General features: G+C 42.9%; 1 protein-coding gene across 1 annotated transcript in view; it reads left to right on the forward strand.

Annotated features, from left to right (window-relative positions):
• LOC126248681 (serine/threonine-protein kinase WNK1) overlaps positions 1-17,441 on the forward strand; it is a 325,351-nt gene that overhangs the window by 82,258 nt on the left and 225,652 nt on the right. The window contains exons 6-7 of the mRNA XM_049949948.1: positions 6,968-7,140; positions 17,092-17,312. Of these exons, the coding sequence (XP_049805905.1) occupies positions 6,968-7,140; positions 17,092-17,312 (394 nt within the window). The remainder of the gene's footprint in view (positions 1-6,967; positions 7,141-17,091; positions 17,313-17,441) is intronic.

Below are 17,441 nucleotides of genomic sequence, written 5' to 3' on the forward strand. Positions count from 1 at the left end.
CTCAGTCTTTTTACGTGTTCATCAAATGTCTCTGAGAACACTATAATGTCATCTAAATAACAAAGACACATTGTCCACTTCAGGTGACTTAGAAGATTATCCATCACCTGTTCAAAAGTTACTGGTGCATTACACAAACCAAATGGCATTACTTTAAATTCATACAGGTTCTCAGGGGTGATGAATGCAGTTTTCTTACGATCAGCCTCATCTACTTTGATTTGCCCGTATCTCGAGTACATGTCCATGGTTGAGAAAAACTTAGCGCCCTTCAGACAATCTAGTGTATCGTCAGTTCGTGGAAAGGGGGTAAACTTGCTTTTGAGTTATCTTATTAAGCCTTCTGTAATCAACACAAAAGCGCCAACTGCCATCCTTCTTCCTGACGAGAACCACTGGTGATGACCATGGGCTCTGCGAAGGCTGAATGATGTCATTCTTCATTATTTTCTCTAACTTGTCGCGAATTATTTGACGTTCTGTTGCAGACACATGGTATGCTCTCTGGCTTATTGGTTGATGGTCTCCAGTGCTAATCCGGTACTTCACGGTCGATTTGTCGAATTTGCTCTTCACCTGTGGATTTGAAGCATTCAGAGAACTCTTGAAGAATACCAGTAGCTTCTTCTGTTGTTCCTTAGTGAGATCTGGTGATAGTCAAGCTAGAAGATCTTGTCTCGTAGTGGTAGCGCCAATTTTGCCCACAGACTCGGCCCGGTAGGTTTCTACAGTGCTCAGCTGTTTGGCAATTAATGGCTCAGTGTTTGCTACGCACATGCGTCTTGAAAGGATTTGCGGTTCTTGGCGACAGTTGACTATCCACAATTCAATGAATCCATTCTTAAATGAGACAATAGAGGCTGGGATGACCAAGTTGTTCTTCAGTGGTATGCTTCTTTTACATTCCATTACAAGATTCATGGGTTGATGCATAACATGACACATGCCCGTTACCTTTTTAGCACTGACTGCAGGAATGATCACTTCATCCGGCACTCATAGTCTCCACGAACTCGGATGCACATTTTCCTGTCCACAGTATCTCATCTCGTCTAGTATAATCTTCGAGTGACCACAATCTATAACTGCCTGAGAAGCTTTCAGAAAGTCCCATCCGAGAATAATGTCATGACTACACTCTTGTAAGACGATGAATTCTAAGGGCTGTGTATAGCCACTTATGCCCTCACGAATGACACATCTTCCTATAGGTTTTACATATTTCCGAATAGCCCCTTCAGCAGAGATGTTTTGTTGTTGACGAATATGGTTTTCTGCAACTGGCGACGGTACTTCTCCGAAATGACTGAATATGATGCTCCAGAGTCCACAAGAGCTTGGGTTGGTCAGCCATCCATAAGGATATCAATGTAGTTTCCTATCATTTTAGTAGTGATCGATGGTGGAGGATTTTTCTCTTCGGCGACCTCACCTTCAAGGGAAGTCACGCCCTTTAGTTTTCCAGGTTGCGGCTGCTAGGTGATCGGCTGGAGCTTCTAAATGGCAATGGAGACCTTGATTAGCCTGTTGGGGTGTGTCCTCTCCTATGGCTAGCTTGCAGTGATGGTGACCTACGTCATCCTGCACCCACATCTTCTTGTTCATGTTCGTCATCCCGGAGTTGGCGTCGGCTAAGATCGGCCTGCTGTCACCTGGCGTGGGTGTCATCAAATATCCGCCGCCTTTCTCGACAATAGCACACAACATGTCCCGGTTGTCCGCAGTGGAAGCATACTGGTTGGTCATCCTGGGTCCTCCAGACGTCAGTCTTCCTTGGTGCCCAAGCAGGTTCCTCATGCGGCATTGTAGGAACGTAACTTCACCTGGGCCTCAACTTTTTCACTGTTTTAAAGGGAAATGAAGGACAAGAGATTGGGTTCAACGTCTGTGCCACTTCCTCCCTTATGACCCCTTGAAGCCTCTCGGTTTTTGCTCGCCGTGCAATCCAAGTGCCTTCTGAACTTCCTCTCTCACTACCTGACGAAGAACACTTGTAAAATCACTTTCTTACTCCATCACAGACATTGATACAGCGTTTGGAAGCCGTTCAAACTTCTTGCGTGTAATTCTTTTTTGATGCATTGTCTCGATATACTGGCACCATTTTATAAAGTCGTCTACTGTCGAAACCTCCTTTGGGAGCAGGGCTTGATTAATGTCCTCAGCAACACCCTTCATGAGATGTGCAACCTTATCTTCCTGCTTCATTCTAGGATCCACTATTTTACACACCTCGAAGACGTCTTGAATGTATTATGCTGTAGTTTCTCCTGTACGCTGTAACCTGCACTTTATCTTCAGCCTTGCACTTCTGTTGTTGTGTGTTGCCAAAACACTTGTGCAGTTCTGCCTCGAATACTTCCCAGCTTGTGAACTTCTCCTCGTTGTTCTTATACCATTGCTTCGCAGTGCCCTACAAGTAGAAAAATACATGAGTCGAACACACGGTGCCATCCCATTTGTTAAATTTGGCTATATGCTCATATACCTTCAGCCACTTGTTTGGATCTTGACCATTGTCACCAGAGAACCCGGTAGGATGTCTCATGTGGTGGCACACAGTTGCTGTCATTGTAACGTTCCCTTCTTCTCCTGTCTCCGGTAGATTGCGATTTGTTGAATGTGGCTCGAACTCTAGTTTCTCGCCACGTAAGCAATGGCTCTGTCGTGGCCTGATGGGAGCCACTGCATTGTCGATAATGTGCGCTATCACAAGTTCCAATACCCAGCGTCTCCACCACAATAATGTTACATAGAAGAAGGTCTAAATAGATGAATGGCGAACACTAACTTCATTTAACGAAGGTTTATTCAGCACTTGCACATACAAGAGTGCGGAGCGAACTGCCTCCGGCCAGAACACTTACGGTATGTATACTGTTACAGAACATTCCAGTACAATGATTCTTGACATTTGTGGATACTTCTAGAATATACTCGAACTGAATGTAGAAATTAAAATTTTACAGTTCAAGTGAGTTTTGAACACATGACCCTCCATGCAACAGTGTAGTATAATAACCACTACACCACGGTGGTTGTGCTACTCAGCTTCTTTTGCGACAATATTGACAAAGCCTTATGTGTATGTAACATTGTATACACCAATACACAGTGATTTTATAGTGTCCCAGTGATAAAATAAGAAGAGATTGTCTTCATATTTCAATAATGTAGTAATGCCAGGTTTTCAAATGATCCCAAGATGTTTGCTGGTATGGATGATTTATCTTGTATTCTACTCTTTAACAAATGTGGTTCTGTTTTTTGGCCATGTGGCAGCACTATAGATTAATACCTGCTTCATAGACATTGTTCACATAATGTCCATCTAAACATACGCAGTAATCTAATTTTCAGGCAATATTTGTGATTAGATGGAATGTCGCTACTGGCTTCCAAAAGTACGTCAATGTTTTGGGTATCATCTTTGTTGAAAAAGGTATTGGTCTGCCAACCTTGACTAGAACAGAAACCTATACCCTTTGAACTACTGATTATTCTTTGAACATACCGTCTTTGACATTCAGATTCTAATATGTACCTCCAAGTTTGAAATAATCAGTTGTAACAGATCACATTTTATATAGTGCTGTATTTGTATCAGACAAAATAATTTTAGTTCATCTAAGTTTATGGAGCAATTGTATGAACATATGATTGGAGATGATTTGAAGAAAATGTCTTCATGACCCATCAGTGTAGAGCTGTGTAAGTACTTTCTAATTGATTGTTCTTCACACATGTGCTTCTTTTGTCTGTGTATACTACATATGTTTTTTTTCTGTTTCTGAATTTTGTAGTCCTACTGTAAAGATGATTATTTAACCAAAACTAGAGGAGAAAAAGATGTATTTGTACATCTGGTAGCTCAGAGATGGATTTCTTCAAGTATACTATTTTTTACTTGTATTCATTTCATTTTCCCAAATCCCATTGTTTTTTTTCTGTTAATAACCTCATTTAGCTCAAATTCAGTGTGAAGACAGCAAGTTATGAATGTGTGTGGTAGTGCTTCATTATGACTCCCTTCTCTGCTGTCTAGTACCCAGTGAAAATGTGATTTCCAATCTTCACAAAACAATACAAAAATTATTATCCTAAGGTAGTACCAACATTTGTTAAACTTGACAACACAGAAGAATTTAATAATTATACAATACTGACTTTCACAGCCGGTATTTGCATTTTCAGTGACATTTGTTTTATGTGCATTAGGCTGTGGTCCAAGGAATATTTCTCTGCCTAACATAACATCTTCCAGTGCTGGTGAGATTATTATAGGCTATACCAGCTCAGAAAGCAGTTGCAATCTCCAACAAGCTCAGCAGGCTTAACTGTTTATGTATGTATCCGGGCAACTGTCTGTCTGTGATGTCATCAGACCACTGCCTAAGGTAGTGGACACTCACTGATGTTTGTTATGGAGCTTTTTTTACTTCTAAGGCCCACAACTTGTCTAATTTCAGTCCTACTTTTCTGTTAAAGTTGTTTTTGTGCTTTTGAATTTCCATGGCCCCTCTATACATCCTAGCATATTATTGATTCAATCTTGATAAAACCGTGGTTGATGGTTCACTGATCCCAGTGCATGTTCTGCTACTGCTGATTTATTGGTGTTGCCCAGATGGCAATTGCTCTTGTGCTCCTCAAGGTGAGTGTTAATGCTTCTTTTTGTAGTTTTTGTGTATACTTGACCATGTGCATAAGGGATTTTATATACTCGTATCTGTGGCAAGCGGTGGGCATAGGTCCTTTATGCAGTGTTCAGATGTTCACATACCGTTCTTAATAATTAAAACACTGCATCAATACTGTGTGTTCTGGACACTTCGCCAATATGATCTGTGACATGTTTTGCGAATGGGAGGGAAACTTTCCCTTTGGTTGGTTCTTTTTCAGTAAAAGCTCAAAGTCTTTTAGTTTGTAGTGCCCTATTTCTGTCTTTGTCAGTGTAGACTTTTCTTCTGAAGGCAGTTCGTAAATCATATAGGTTGTCCAAGAACTGCAGCTCACAGTGTTTTAGCTCAGTCCACCAATGTTTTTTCACTCCTCTTTTTCTGTTTGTAATGCTATTTGTAATTTCTGTGAAGGTATCTGCCGTGTAAGTGGGCTTTCTGTAAACTTTGTGCCCTAAAGTTCCATCAGGTTTTCTGAACCTGCAAACATGAAAATGGACCTTCTTTCTCTTCTTCCATAGTGAACTGTGTATTAGAATTAATATCATTAGGAAAATAGAAATTCTGGTAGTTCATTTTCTCCATGAGGCCATATGAATAAAATATCACAACATACCAAAACTGGCATGTGGGTTTCTTCTTCGCTGTCTGAAGAGCTGCTTCTTTGAATTTTTCCATATAAGAATTTGCTATAACAGCACTGAGTGGGTTCCCCATAGCCACACCATCAGTTTGCTCATATAATCTGTTGTCCCACTGAAACCAAGTTGATGTGAGACAATTTTTCGAGAGATATGCCATATCCTTTGCAAACATGCATTCCAACTGTGACATAACCTCATTGAGAGAAACCCTAGTAAACTGATCACATAGACATAGTCTGCAGGACTTTAAATTTTTTTGATAAAATGACTAAAATCTTTAATATGAGCTTCAGTTTTTCCTTTAAACAACTATAGGCAAATAGCTAAGTGGTCGGCAGTCGCATAGGTTGGTCAGTCAAGGGTGCTAACAGGAAGGCATAATGGATGCCAAGTTTGTGAATTTTTGGCAAACCATACAGTCTTGATGTTAGCTCTTCAGATTTGATGAGAACCCTCTTGTCAGCGGGAGAAATCAGGGGTTTTTATTAGTTGATTAATTAATTACTCTAAGCATAGAAGTTGTGGAATCTCCCTCAAGCTTTCTGTATATTCCTGGTTCTAATATGTCCCTAATTTTAATGCAGTAGTTGTCTCTCTCCATTACCTCTGTAGCACTGCCTTTACCTCTGTAGCACTGCCTTTACCTCTGTAGCACTGCCTTTACCTCTGTAGCACTGCCTTTACCTCTGTGGCACTGCCTTTACCTCTGTAGCACTGCCTTTACCTCTGTAGCACTGCCTTTACCTCTGTAGCACTGCCTTTACCTCTGTAGCACTGCCTTTACCTCTGTAGCACTGCCTTTACCTCTGTAGCACTGCCTTTACCTCTGTAGCACTGCCTTTACCTCTGTAGCACTGCCTTTACCTCTGTAGCACTGCCTTTACCTCTGTAGCGCACTGCCTTTACCTCTGTAGCACTGCCTTTATATGCTGGAAGAATTAAAATGTCTTTATCAGAATTTAAACCTTTCATTAAGTTACTGTTAGATGGTTTACTCCTAAGCAATATTCTGCCTGATTTTCATCTGCAGTACAAAACGAATTCCACCCTCAATATTAGCAATGATATCTTCTGTTGGTATTCTAGGTAAGACCGCACAGTTTCCCCCTTTGGCAAGAATGTCTATTTCATTCTTAGACAGGACGCTGTTAGACCTATTACTAACAATATGACTCATATCTGAGGGTAGCTTCAAGCGAAAACAAATATAAACAAGAGCACAGAATTTGAAAACTTCCCCTTACTAGTCCTAATTTTTCTACTCCGCTCTACTATTAAGTAAAAAATGGCCAAACTGATAATTAATCCAAACTGATATGCAAATGCAAGTTTTCTTTATTGAGATGTGGACCTTTAAAATAGATAAATTAATTAATTGAACCTAAAGACAACTAAATTTTCATTTTTTTTACTTTGGTGTATAACACAACAAAAATTTAAACTTTGAATGTGTAAGGCTAAGGTGGCCACTGTGGAACCAATCCACAATCCAGAGCACATAAAAGATAGAAGCACAATTAAAAACATGAGTACAAAGTAATACTATTCTTATGGTCATCATGTTGCTAAAAATTATCTAAGGTTGCTGATCCTCATGTATTTTAAAAAGTGCTTTAAAACTGAATAACCTTTCACTTATTTTAGGAAAAGAAATTGAATAAAAGTGAGAGACTACGTTTTCGTGAAGAAGCTGAGATGCTGAAAGGACTACAGCACCCAAACATTGTAAGATTTTATGATTACTGGGAGGTCTCACTTACAAAGAGAAAATACATTGTATTAGTTACAGAGCTGATGACATCAGGAACCCTAAAAACGTAAGTTTATGAGTTTATAATTTTTTCAGAGTCTGACATTACAACATACTTTAATAGTACTTAAAGTTGACATTTGTGAGCTTAAGGACTTCTTAAACTGTGTATTTGTATGCTGGGTAAAGATGATTGTTTTAATCAAGACTTCAGTTGATGAGTGGACATTTGAAATCAAGAGGAAATAATTTTATTGTATGATGAATAAGTGTAACCATTATGAATTAGCCACCTGTGTATTTATGACCCAGTGATTATTTAAAAGTGCACCAACAATAAAGAGCATAAGAATTTACAGTGTGTATAAGAAATTTACTGGAAACAGCAGCAGTGAGCACTGCTTAGCACAAGGGACAACTTAATCCACAGTACTGTTGGCATTCCAGTGACATCAAAGGTGTGATCACCAAAGAGATCGTAGTAGCCAGAACTGGCCTACCTATTAAAATTCTGTGTACGTATCATTCCACTATATTCTGTACTCTGACAAAGGTTAATGACAAGCCACCATTCTTACAATCGCATCACACACCCCACCCCTCCTACCCCCGTCCTAAGTTGCGAACTGTTGTGTGCATATATCCACTTTTTTATAGATAAATTGAGTTCACATATAACATATTCACAAACACAAGATACATTATCAATAAGAGAAATTATTTAATTAAATATCAGATCTACAGGTTTTCGTCAGCTCTACAGTTTCGACAATCGCCCTATAAGATAGCAGGAACTGCACCCAGCCTGAAACACAGATAAAAGTAAAAGTTTTTGGTCAATGAAATAGTTATTGCATAGCTTTGAGACGAACCCTTTCACATATATTTTCCCTAAGCAGTTCTTTCCCAATAAGTTGAAAATTAGGTATGAAGTTACAGGGAGTTACAGGGAATATTTTTTAGGGGAAAAACACAATTTTTACCATCATAGTATTTTGTTTAGCTGTATTATGCATGTAAAATAAACAATATAGATCTTACCTTAGAATTTTATATCATGATGTGGTTACTAAACAAGATGTAGTCCAGAACTAATTTCATCTTGCTGTATTCTTAACTGCTTCCCATTTAAATCGCCTGTTTACATGTCTTGACACAGATGAAGACCATGTCCTCACCTAGATGGAAATGATAGCCCATCAGTCCAAAAAGAGAAAAGTTAAGATGCTTCAAGTGTTCTACATAGTCAACCCCAGCTTGAGAAAAACTGTGTGAAAATATCAGGATAGTCCTTCTTTGGGATGTTCTCCAGTTCACACTTCTCAGTGGCTTCATTGTAGGCTATGTCATCAAAGCATTGATACTTCATTTGAACTTCTACTTTTAGGAATTAAAAAAAGTCACTCGGCATCAAATCGAATCAGTATGAAAGGTGGTTGAGAACTGACGCTTCATTTTTCACAAAAAGGGGGGGGGGGTGTATTACAAATGCAGCTATCGTGCAGTGATCAGAAGTCCCTCTCCTTTGATTGTTGTTGACAAACCATCTGAATCCTCTTGCACAATTGACCATGACATGCAAATAATATTTGGAATTGACAGTGGTGCCAGTCGAAACAAATTTCATATGGAGAATCTCATGAGCATTGTCTTCCTTTTTGATTTTTTCATTCTTCTTCTGTCTTAGCTAACGATCCGAGACCCACTTTGTCATTTTGAGGTATGTTCATATTGATTTTTTTTTCCACTCCAGAAAAGAATTGTCCGCATTTCTCATTGCAATCCAGTTGCTCTAGGCATCCACATGCCATTGTTTTTGTTCAGAAATCAAAGTGTGCAGGGCAAATTTAGCACACATTTTCTTGTCTTGAACACTTTGTTTAGAGATGCTCTGTTCTTAAGTGATAGCCCTATGTGAGATATAAGTGTCAGTTTACAAAATATCAAGAATTTTCTAAGTGTTTCTGTTGGAGAACTTAAGATGGGACACACTGACTTCTCGTTGGCTGTGAGCGACACCTTCCCTCCTTTAAAACCTGTAAACCATTCACACTCATTCATGACCTAAAAAAAAAAAAATTATAGCTGTAAGGTTTTTGCTTGGACACGGATGTGTCGCTAGCCATTATAACGAGTAAAATATGAAATCGAATCACTGCTTGTTCTTCCTCTGTGATTTGCGACAAAACAGCATTGATACACTATGGCCACCACCCTGCGGGTCCAGGGGTTAGAATAGGCCGAGGTATTCCTGCCTGTCGTAAGAGGCGACTAAAAGGAGTCTCACATGTTTCAGCCTTTGTGATGGTCCCCTGTGGGGTTTGACCTCCATTTTTCAAAATTTTCCCGAAGAGCGAGCTAATTGGGGAAGGGAGGCTTACATGGTGCATCGTGTCCATCATGCACTGAGACCTATCACATCCTTCGTCAACGTGGATGTGCACTTCTGCTCATTCTCCAACTCTTGGGTGATGTCACACTCCTGGGTGCGTTATTTTCCATCAGCTGTGCAGTATCGTTTTCTGCGCTGATGATGATAATGGACTTGTTTTCCTGGTGGCACCCAATATCCAGCACGGTAGCCAGTCCATTTTGGTGGGGCTGCCATGTACCCTGTTGGTTGTAGCCCCCTGACCACACAGGGATCGCTCTGCTGATGCCTGCACCGTTAACTCCCCCACGTATGCCGAGGAGTAGAATCCCATCACCCTGGGGCATTGGGACTCCCGGTAATGGCCATCCTGCCAGGTGGCACCCGTGGAGAGGGTCCCTGGTCAGAGTGGGTGGCATCAGGGTGGATGACACGCGATGAAGCATTGTTCATCATCTCTTGGTGGTGAAACACCAGCAGGCTCTAAGCATTCACGGGCTCAATTCAATCCACGGAAGTATGAACCCAAATCGTTCCCCTCCTGCTGGGGGATGTTTCTGCAACCATCACTCCCCATAAGAGCGTAAATACAGTCCAGGGTATCATATTTCACAGGGACCTTCTTCTGCAGTCTGACGATGAGCTGTGCTACAATTCAGAGTGGCGAGATGTACATTTCGTTCAGCATGTCCACCAGGGTGGCTTCATCTTGGCTTTTGAGGATGATACATTACTCGAGAAGGTCAAGGTGATGGTCTACTGCTGTGATGTAAAACCCTATATCCTTCTCCCAATGCAGTGCTTTAAATGTTCGAAGTTCGGTCGTATGTCTTCCTGCTGTACTTCCAGCATCACATGTCGAGATTGCGGACGCCCATCACATCCCAATACTCCGTGTGCCCTGCCTCCCATGTGTGTCAACTGTGAAGAGCACAATTTGCTTGCACATTGACTGCAGAATTCTCTAGAAAGAAAGGAAAATCATGGAGTACAAGACCCTGGACTGACTGACCTACACTGAGGCTAATAGGAAATTTGAACACCTACATCGTGTAGGTATGACTTCGTCTTACGCCGCTGCTACAACAGTTCTAGCCCCAGTTCTAACTCCAGTCGGCTCTCAGAGCCGGAAGACTACATCTGCCCCCTTGACGGTGGGGGGCACTTCCCTCCCTGTTACTCCTGCACCACCTACTTCAGGAGCAACACCCCCCCCTCCCCCCCCCCCCCCAACCATCTGCGACGTCATTCATCTTCGGCTGCTGTCACTAGTGAGGGGTCGCTTGGATCACTCCCTTCCCAGGTTTGTGCTTGTGGGAAAGATGACACCCACCAATGGCTGAAGAGCCCAAAAGCAGCTGGTTGCAGGGCTTCACACTCATCCTCAGTCATTGAGACTGAATCAGTGAAGTCCTCCCAGCTGGGGAAACCCAAGGAACAGTGAGAGAAATCCAAAAAGGAGGTCCCCAAAACCAAGGGAATTGTGATGGCACCCACCACCCACACCACCGCTACCTACAAGTTCTGTGTCTGTGAATGAGGTGGAGATTCTGACATCCGCTGAGGACCTAGATCTCGCTGGGCCCTCAGGCAAAATGGATATAGACTGCTCGGGCAATAAGTCGGTGGCAGCAGGTGACCCTGAGGCGTAAACTGCCTCATTGAATGTTCCATGCCCTCCCAGTCTCACGATGATATCATCCTCCTGCGGAATTCAGGCGGTTTTTTCCACCGCCTGGCTGACCTATGGCATCTGTTAAGCTTAACACCTGCTTCCTGCATTGCCCTCCAGGAAACCTGGTTCCCGGCAATGCAGACCCCTGCCCTACGCATCTATAAGGGATACTACAGGAACCATAGTGACTGTAATTGAGTGTCAGGTGGAGTTTGTGTTTATGTCCTAAACTCAGTCTGTAGTGAACCTGAGCCCCTTCAAACCCATCTTGAAGCTGTGGCTGTCAGAATAAGGACGACGCAGGAAATAACTGTCTGCAATGTATATCTACCTCCAGATAGTGTAATACCCCTGAAAATATTAACTGCACTGATTGATCAGCTGCCTAAACCTTTCCTACCTTTTGGAGATTTTAATGCCCATAACCCCTTGTGGGGTGGCACCGTGCTTACTGGCCGAGGCAGAGATGTTGAAACTTTACTGTCTCAGTTCGACCACTGCCTCCTTAATACTGGGGCTGCCACACATTTCAACGTGGCTCGAGGTAGTTACTAGGCCATTGATTTATCACATTGCAGCCCAGGACTTCTCCTATCTATCCACTGGAGAGCACATGACGACCTGTGTGGTAGTGAGCACTTCCCTGTCTTCCTGTCACTGCCTCGGCATCAAGCCAATGAACGCCTGCCCAGATAGGCTGTAAACAAGGCGGACTGGGAAACTTTCACCTCTGCTGTCACTGTTGAATCTCTCCCACACAGTAACATCGATGTGATGGTTGAGAAGGTGACTACAACAATTGTTTCTTTGGCAGAAATCATGATCACTCGCTCTTTAGGGTGCCCCCGGCAAAAGACAGTCCCTTGGTGGTCGCTGGAAGTCGCTGACGCAATTAAGTTGAGTCAGTGAGCTCTACAGCGGCATAAGTGGCACCCTTCCCTGGAGCACCTCATACCCTTCAAGCGGCTGCGTGCTAGCATTCGCCAGCTTATCAAACGACGGAAGCAGGAGTGTTGGGAGAAATATGTCTAGGCCATTGGGTGCCATGCGTAACCTTCCTATGCCTGGGCAAAGATCAAACGTGTTTTCGGGTACCAGACCCCAGCAGGTGTCCGTGGTGTTAACATACATGGTGTGTTATCTACCGATTCAAATGCAATTGCCGAACACTTAGCTGAGCACTATGCTCATGCCTCTGTGTCGGAGAAAATCCCCCCCCCCCCGTCTTTTGCACTCCAAATGGCAGATGGAAGGGAAAGTCGTCTTGTTTACTACACGCCACAGTGAATCCTATTTACTACACGCCACAGTGAATCCTATAACGCCCCCTTTGCAGAGTGGGAGCTCCTCAGTGCTCTTGCACATTGCCCTGTCACACCTCCTGGACCAGATCGGATCCACAGTCAGATGATTAAACATCTCTCAACTGACTACAAGCGATGTCTCCTCATCTTCTTCAACCGGATCTGGTGTAATGGCGTCTTTCCATCGCAGTGGGAGGAGCGCACCATCATTCCGGTGCTCAAACCTGGAAAAACCCACTAGATGTGGATAGCTATCAGCCCATCCGCCTCACAAATTTTCTTTGTAAGGTGCTGGAACGTATGGTGTGTCGGCAGTTGGGTTGGGTCCTGGAGTCACGTGGCCTACTGGCTCCATGTCAGGCCGGCTTCCGCCAGGGTCGCTCTACCACTGACAATCTTGTGTCCATATACTCTGCCATCCGTACAGCCTTTTCCAGATGCCAACACCTGGTTGCCGTCTTTTTTTATTTACGGAAAGCATATGACATGACCTGGTGACATCATATCCTTGCCACATTATACAAGTTTGGTCTCCAAGGCCCACTCCCAATTTTTATCCAGAATTTCCTGTCGCTTTGTACTTCCCGTGTCCAAGTTGGTGCCTCCCATAGTTCCCCCCATATCAAGGAGAATGGGATCCTGCAGGGCTCTGTATTGAGTGTATCTCTCCTTTTAATGGCCATTAATGGTCTAGCAGCAGCTGTATGCTCGTCCATCGCACCTTGACTGTATGCAGACGAGTTCTGCATTTTATTATGCTCCACCAGTACTGGTGTTGCCGAGTGGCGCCTACAGGGAGCCATCCACAAGGTGCAGTCATGGGCTTTAGCCCACAGTTTCCAGTTTTCGGCTGCAAAGTCGTGTGTTATGCACTTCTGTCGGCGTTGGTCCGTTCGTCCAGAATCAGAACTTTACTGTGACGATGATCCGCTCACTGTAGTGGAGACACATTGATTTTTAGGGCTGGTTTTCGACGCCTGATTGACTTGGATTCCTCACCTTTGTCAGGTTAAGCAGAAGTGCTGGCAGCACTTCAGCACCCTCCGCTGGCTGAGCAACACCAATTGGTGTGCAGATTGCTCTGCGCTGCTGCAGCTCTATAGAGGTCTTGTTCAATTTCGCCTTGACTATGGGTGTCTGTTTTATGGTTCGGCAGTTCCCTCAGCATTTCGTTTACTCGATGAAGTGCACCACTGTGGTGCACAGGAGCTTTTAGGACAAGTCCGGTAACGAGCGTCCTTGGGGAAGCCGGAGTCCCTCCATTGCAGGTTAGGCGTGCACAACTGCTGGCCAGTTATGTAGCAATGTTCATAGTTCTCCTGCTCATGTGAATCACCATCTCCTTTTCCCACCCACGGCGGTTCATCTCCCGCATCGGCGGCCCAGGTCAGGCCTTCCAATTGCAGTTTGTTTCCAATCCTTTCTTTCTGAACTAAAGTCCTTGCCTTTCCCACCTAGACTTGAGGTTCATTCACATACACCTTCATGGTGTACACCGGGGCTGCAGCTTCGCCTGGACCTTTCAGATGGCCCTAAGTACTCAGTTAACCCCGCGGTTCTCATCTGCCACTCTCTCTCGTTCCTTGACAAGTACCGAGGCCACAAAGTGGTTTACACCAAAGGCTCGATGGCTGATGCTCATGTCAGCTTCACATAAGTCCATGGAGGGCATATTGAACAGCATTCCTTGCCTGATGGCTGCAGTATTTTCACTGCTGAGCTGGTGGCTATATCTCGTGCCCTTGAGCACATCCGTTCGTGCCCTGGGGAGGTGTTTCTTCTGTGCACTGACTCCTTGAGCAGCCTACAAGCTCTTGCCCACTGCTACCCTTGTCATCCTTTGATAGCGACCATCCAGGAATCCATCTATGCTTGGGAATGGTCCGGTCGTTCAGTGGTGTTTGTCAGACCTCAGGTCATGTGGAATCCCAGGCAATGAACTTGACGACAGGCTGGCCAAGCAGGTTACACGGAAACCGCTTGTGGAGATCGGCTGCTCTGCCACTGACCTGCGTTCAGTACTACGCCGTAAGGTTTTGCGGCTTTGCAAGACGAAATGGCATAACCTCAGCACGCACAACAAACTGCGTGCCATTAAGGAGACTATGAATGTGTGGCAGTCCTCCATGCCGGCCTCTTGCAGGGACTCAGTAGCTCTCTGCCTGCTCCGCATTGGCCATGCTAGGGTGACACACAGCTAAGTTACCGGACTTGTTGCCATTAATTTTAGCTAACACCACCTCATCGGCTAATTTAGTTTTACATTTCATGCTTGACGGTGGGTTTTATCATTCTATATAAGTCTTAGCGCATGCGCTTTGTTCCTTTGTGTTCTCCACTCTAATGCTTTTTGGGTGGATGTTTTAATGTGTGGCATAGTGGCTGGCTTTTCCTTTCTGTTCTTGTGTTCGGCCAGCTACAGTCATCTGCTCTCTTGTTTTTAGCCCTTCTACCTATGGTTTTCTTTTCCAGTTTTAGTCCATAGTAGTGTTGGTTGCCCTTGTGTCGTTCTTCTGGTTCTTTCTTTCTATTGTTATTGTTCTGTGCATTTCCTTTCTTTTCTTTTCTTCTTTCCATTGTGTAATTATAGTTGTTATCTCAAGCTGTCACCATAGTTACGGCACTGACATTGCATTTACACCGGGAATAAATCAACTAGCAACATTTTGGATGACTAGTGTGTTTGCACTGCATGACAAAGGACAACATGGATGTCTATGTGGCTGTGTAAGTGATTAAGCATTGTTATTCTTTGCGATAGGTAAAATGGCCACTAGAGCGCATTCATTTTGTTCATGTTTAGTGTTGTTACCAGGTCTGATAGGGTATATGAAGGATGTGAACAGCATCAGATGTCGAATGACCGCTGTGGAAGACAAGAAGGTGCAACGTGTGTGAGCATTATAAGTACCGGTTAGAGTTTGAAAGGGGCCTCAGTGTGGGTCTCCATTTGGCCAGCTGGTCAGTATCGAGGTTTGTGGGTTATTTGTACGTGTCAGTGGTCTGTTGTTGCACTGCATGTGAATATGAGAACAGATGTGCTCATTAACATTGCTGTTTACCAAGTAGACGACCACCATAAGGAAGAATGGCCATATTGTACACAAAGCACATTGGAACCTCTTCACATATGTGTCTGCCATCTGAAAACAAGTAATGTACTCCCTGCAACAGTCTGTCTCTCGCACACCATAGCTTGGACACTAGCAGCAGCCAGACTATGGAATTACCGTCCAACATGTAGGCTGCTGTTATCATTCTTTTGGCTTGCATTTACAGTAATATCTTTCAAGCAGTTTTGTGAGCTCAGAATGTGAAAGTAACACAGTGTTTTTGACAGTTGTCTTAAGAGATTGACATGTCACTCAGTAGTTGAGGTGGCCAATAACAACACTCTGATGTCTACAAAAAGGTAACAGAGTAATACGGTTATTTGTAATATGTACACTTAATAACTGAGATATGTGCACTTAATAATTGAGATATACATAACTTCGAAGTGCTGTAGGTCCCTATGTAGTGTTGAGTTATTTACATTGATAGTAATGTTCATGATAGAAACAATCGCATAAGTCAATGGTAACTAATAATGCCTACTAGTGTCATTCCAGGTCAGTGTAATTTTCATACTCCACCCTTCTGCACTTATGTTGATAAGTCTGTAGATACACTGAATCTCTGTGGGCGAAGTTCTGAGTGGATGCTTAAAAGGTGAACCAGCCAATTGGAGTTGCAGGCATTGAGGTCATGTGAATTTAGTGCCCTCTGGTGCAGTGTATTCATGACACTCCCATCAGAGACAGTGAGTAATGGAAGAGCAGGCTCACTCGATGGCATGCCAATGGGAAATTTAAACGTGCTGTCTCTCGTGCAGCTGCGAGTGTTGCTCCACGTGCAATTGATGAAGATGCCGTTGATACCTCAATGTCTGTAGTTTTGCTTCATAAGAAACATGTGAAAATGGATTGTATTGAAGTGCAAATTCAAAGGTGGGGGTGTACTGCTTTTTCTTGCTCACTTCTTAATCAAGCTGCTGTGGTTGGAAGTTAGGTCATAATCCTGCAGTTTAATAAAATACTGTAGTAAATATTATGTATGACTAATTTTGAATTTAAATGGATATTTTCTGTATATATAGCTTATTACCAAGTAGAGAAAGTAAAGGCGAAACAAAATGATCTGTTGTCATTAGAGTGTGAACTAAGCCTTCATTACGTAGTCACACCAATTTCATGTTGCATTCCACCATCATTGTGGTGTTGGAAGCAGTTGATTTAGATAGTGTTAAAAGAGCAAAACATTCTTGCACAGAATTCTTAAACTAATGGCATCTGATTCTTCAAACATTATTCAAGTACTTTAAGTTCCAGAATTATGCTATACTGTAAGCCGTATAGTGACTAAACTGAACCTTTTTGTGTTAGATGATTTCATTATTTGCAATATTCTTCTAGGATACTGTCTGGAGACTTACTAGAGTGTAGTAAATTGATGCTTTGTAATATTTACTTCAAACTTTTATTGTATTCACTCGTGCTTCATACAATACGTTAACTAGCCAGCCCCCTTCCTCCATCTCTCTCTCTCTCTCTCTCTCTCTCTCTCTCTCTCTCTCTGGAAGGGGGATGCTCTAGGTGCTGTAATAATAATATAATTTTTTGTTTGCAGTTATCTACGTCGATTTAAGAAAATCAATCCTAAAGTTTTGAAATCATGGTGTCGCCAAATACTTAAAGGACTCATGTTTTTGCACTCCCGCTCAACACCAATAATACACCGGGATCTCAAGTGTGACAACATATTTATAACTGGCACTACTGGAAGTGTAAAAATTGGTGACTTAGGTTTAGCTACACTGAAGAACAGGTCCTTTGCGAAATCCGTTATTGGTAAGTATAATGAAAAATAATTAAAAGATTACGTAGTGATGAAACCAAAAGATTATTACATTTGCTGATTGAGGAGCAATTGCCCATCAGAGATATTGTGTAAATGTCAATAAGCTGTGTGAAAAGTTA

This window comes from Schistocerca nitens, chromosome 3 (assembly GCF_023898315.1).
Source record: "Schistocerca nitens isolate TAMUIC-IGC-003100 chromosome 3, iqSchNite1.1, whole genome shotgun sequence".
Taxonomy (NCBI): Eukaryota; Metazoa; Arthropoda; class Insecta; order Orthoptera; family Acrididae; genus Schistocerca; species Schistocerca nitens.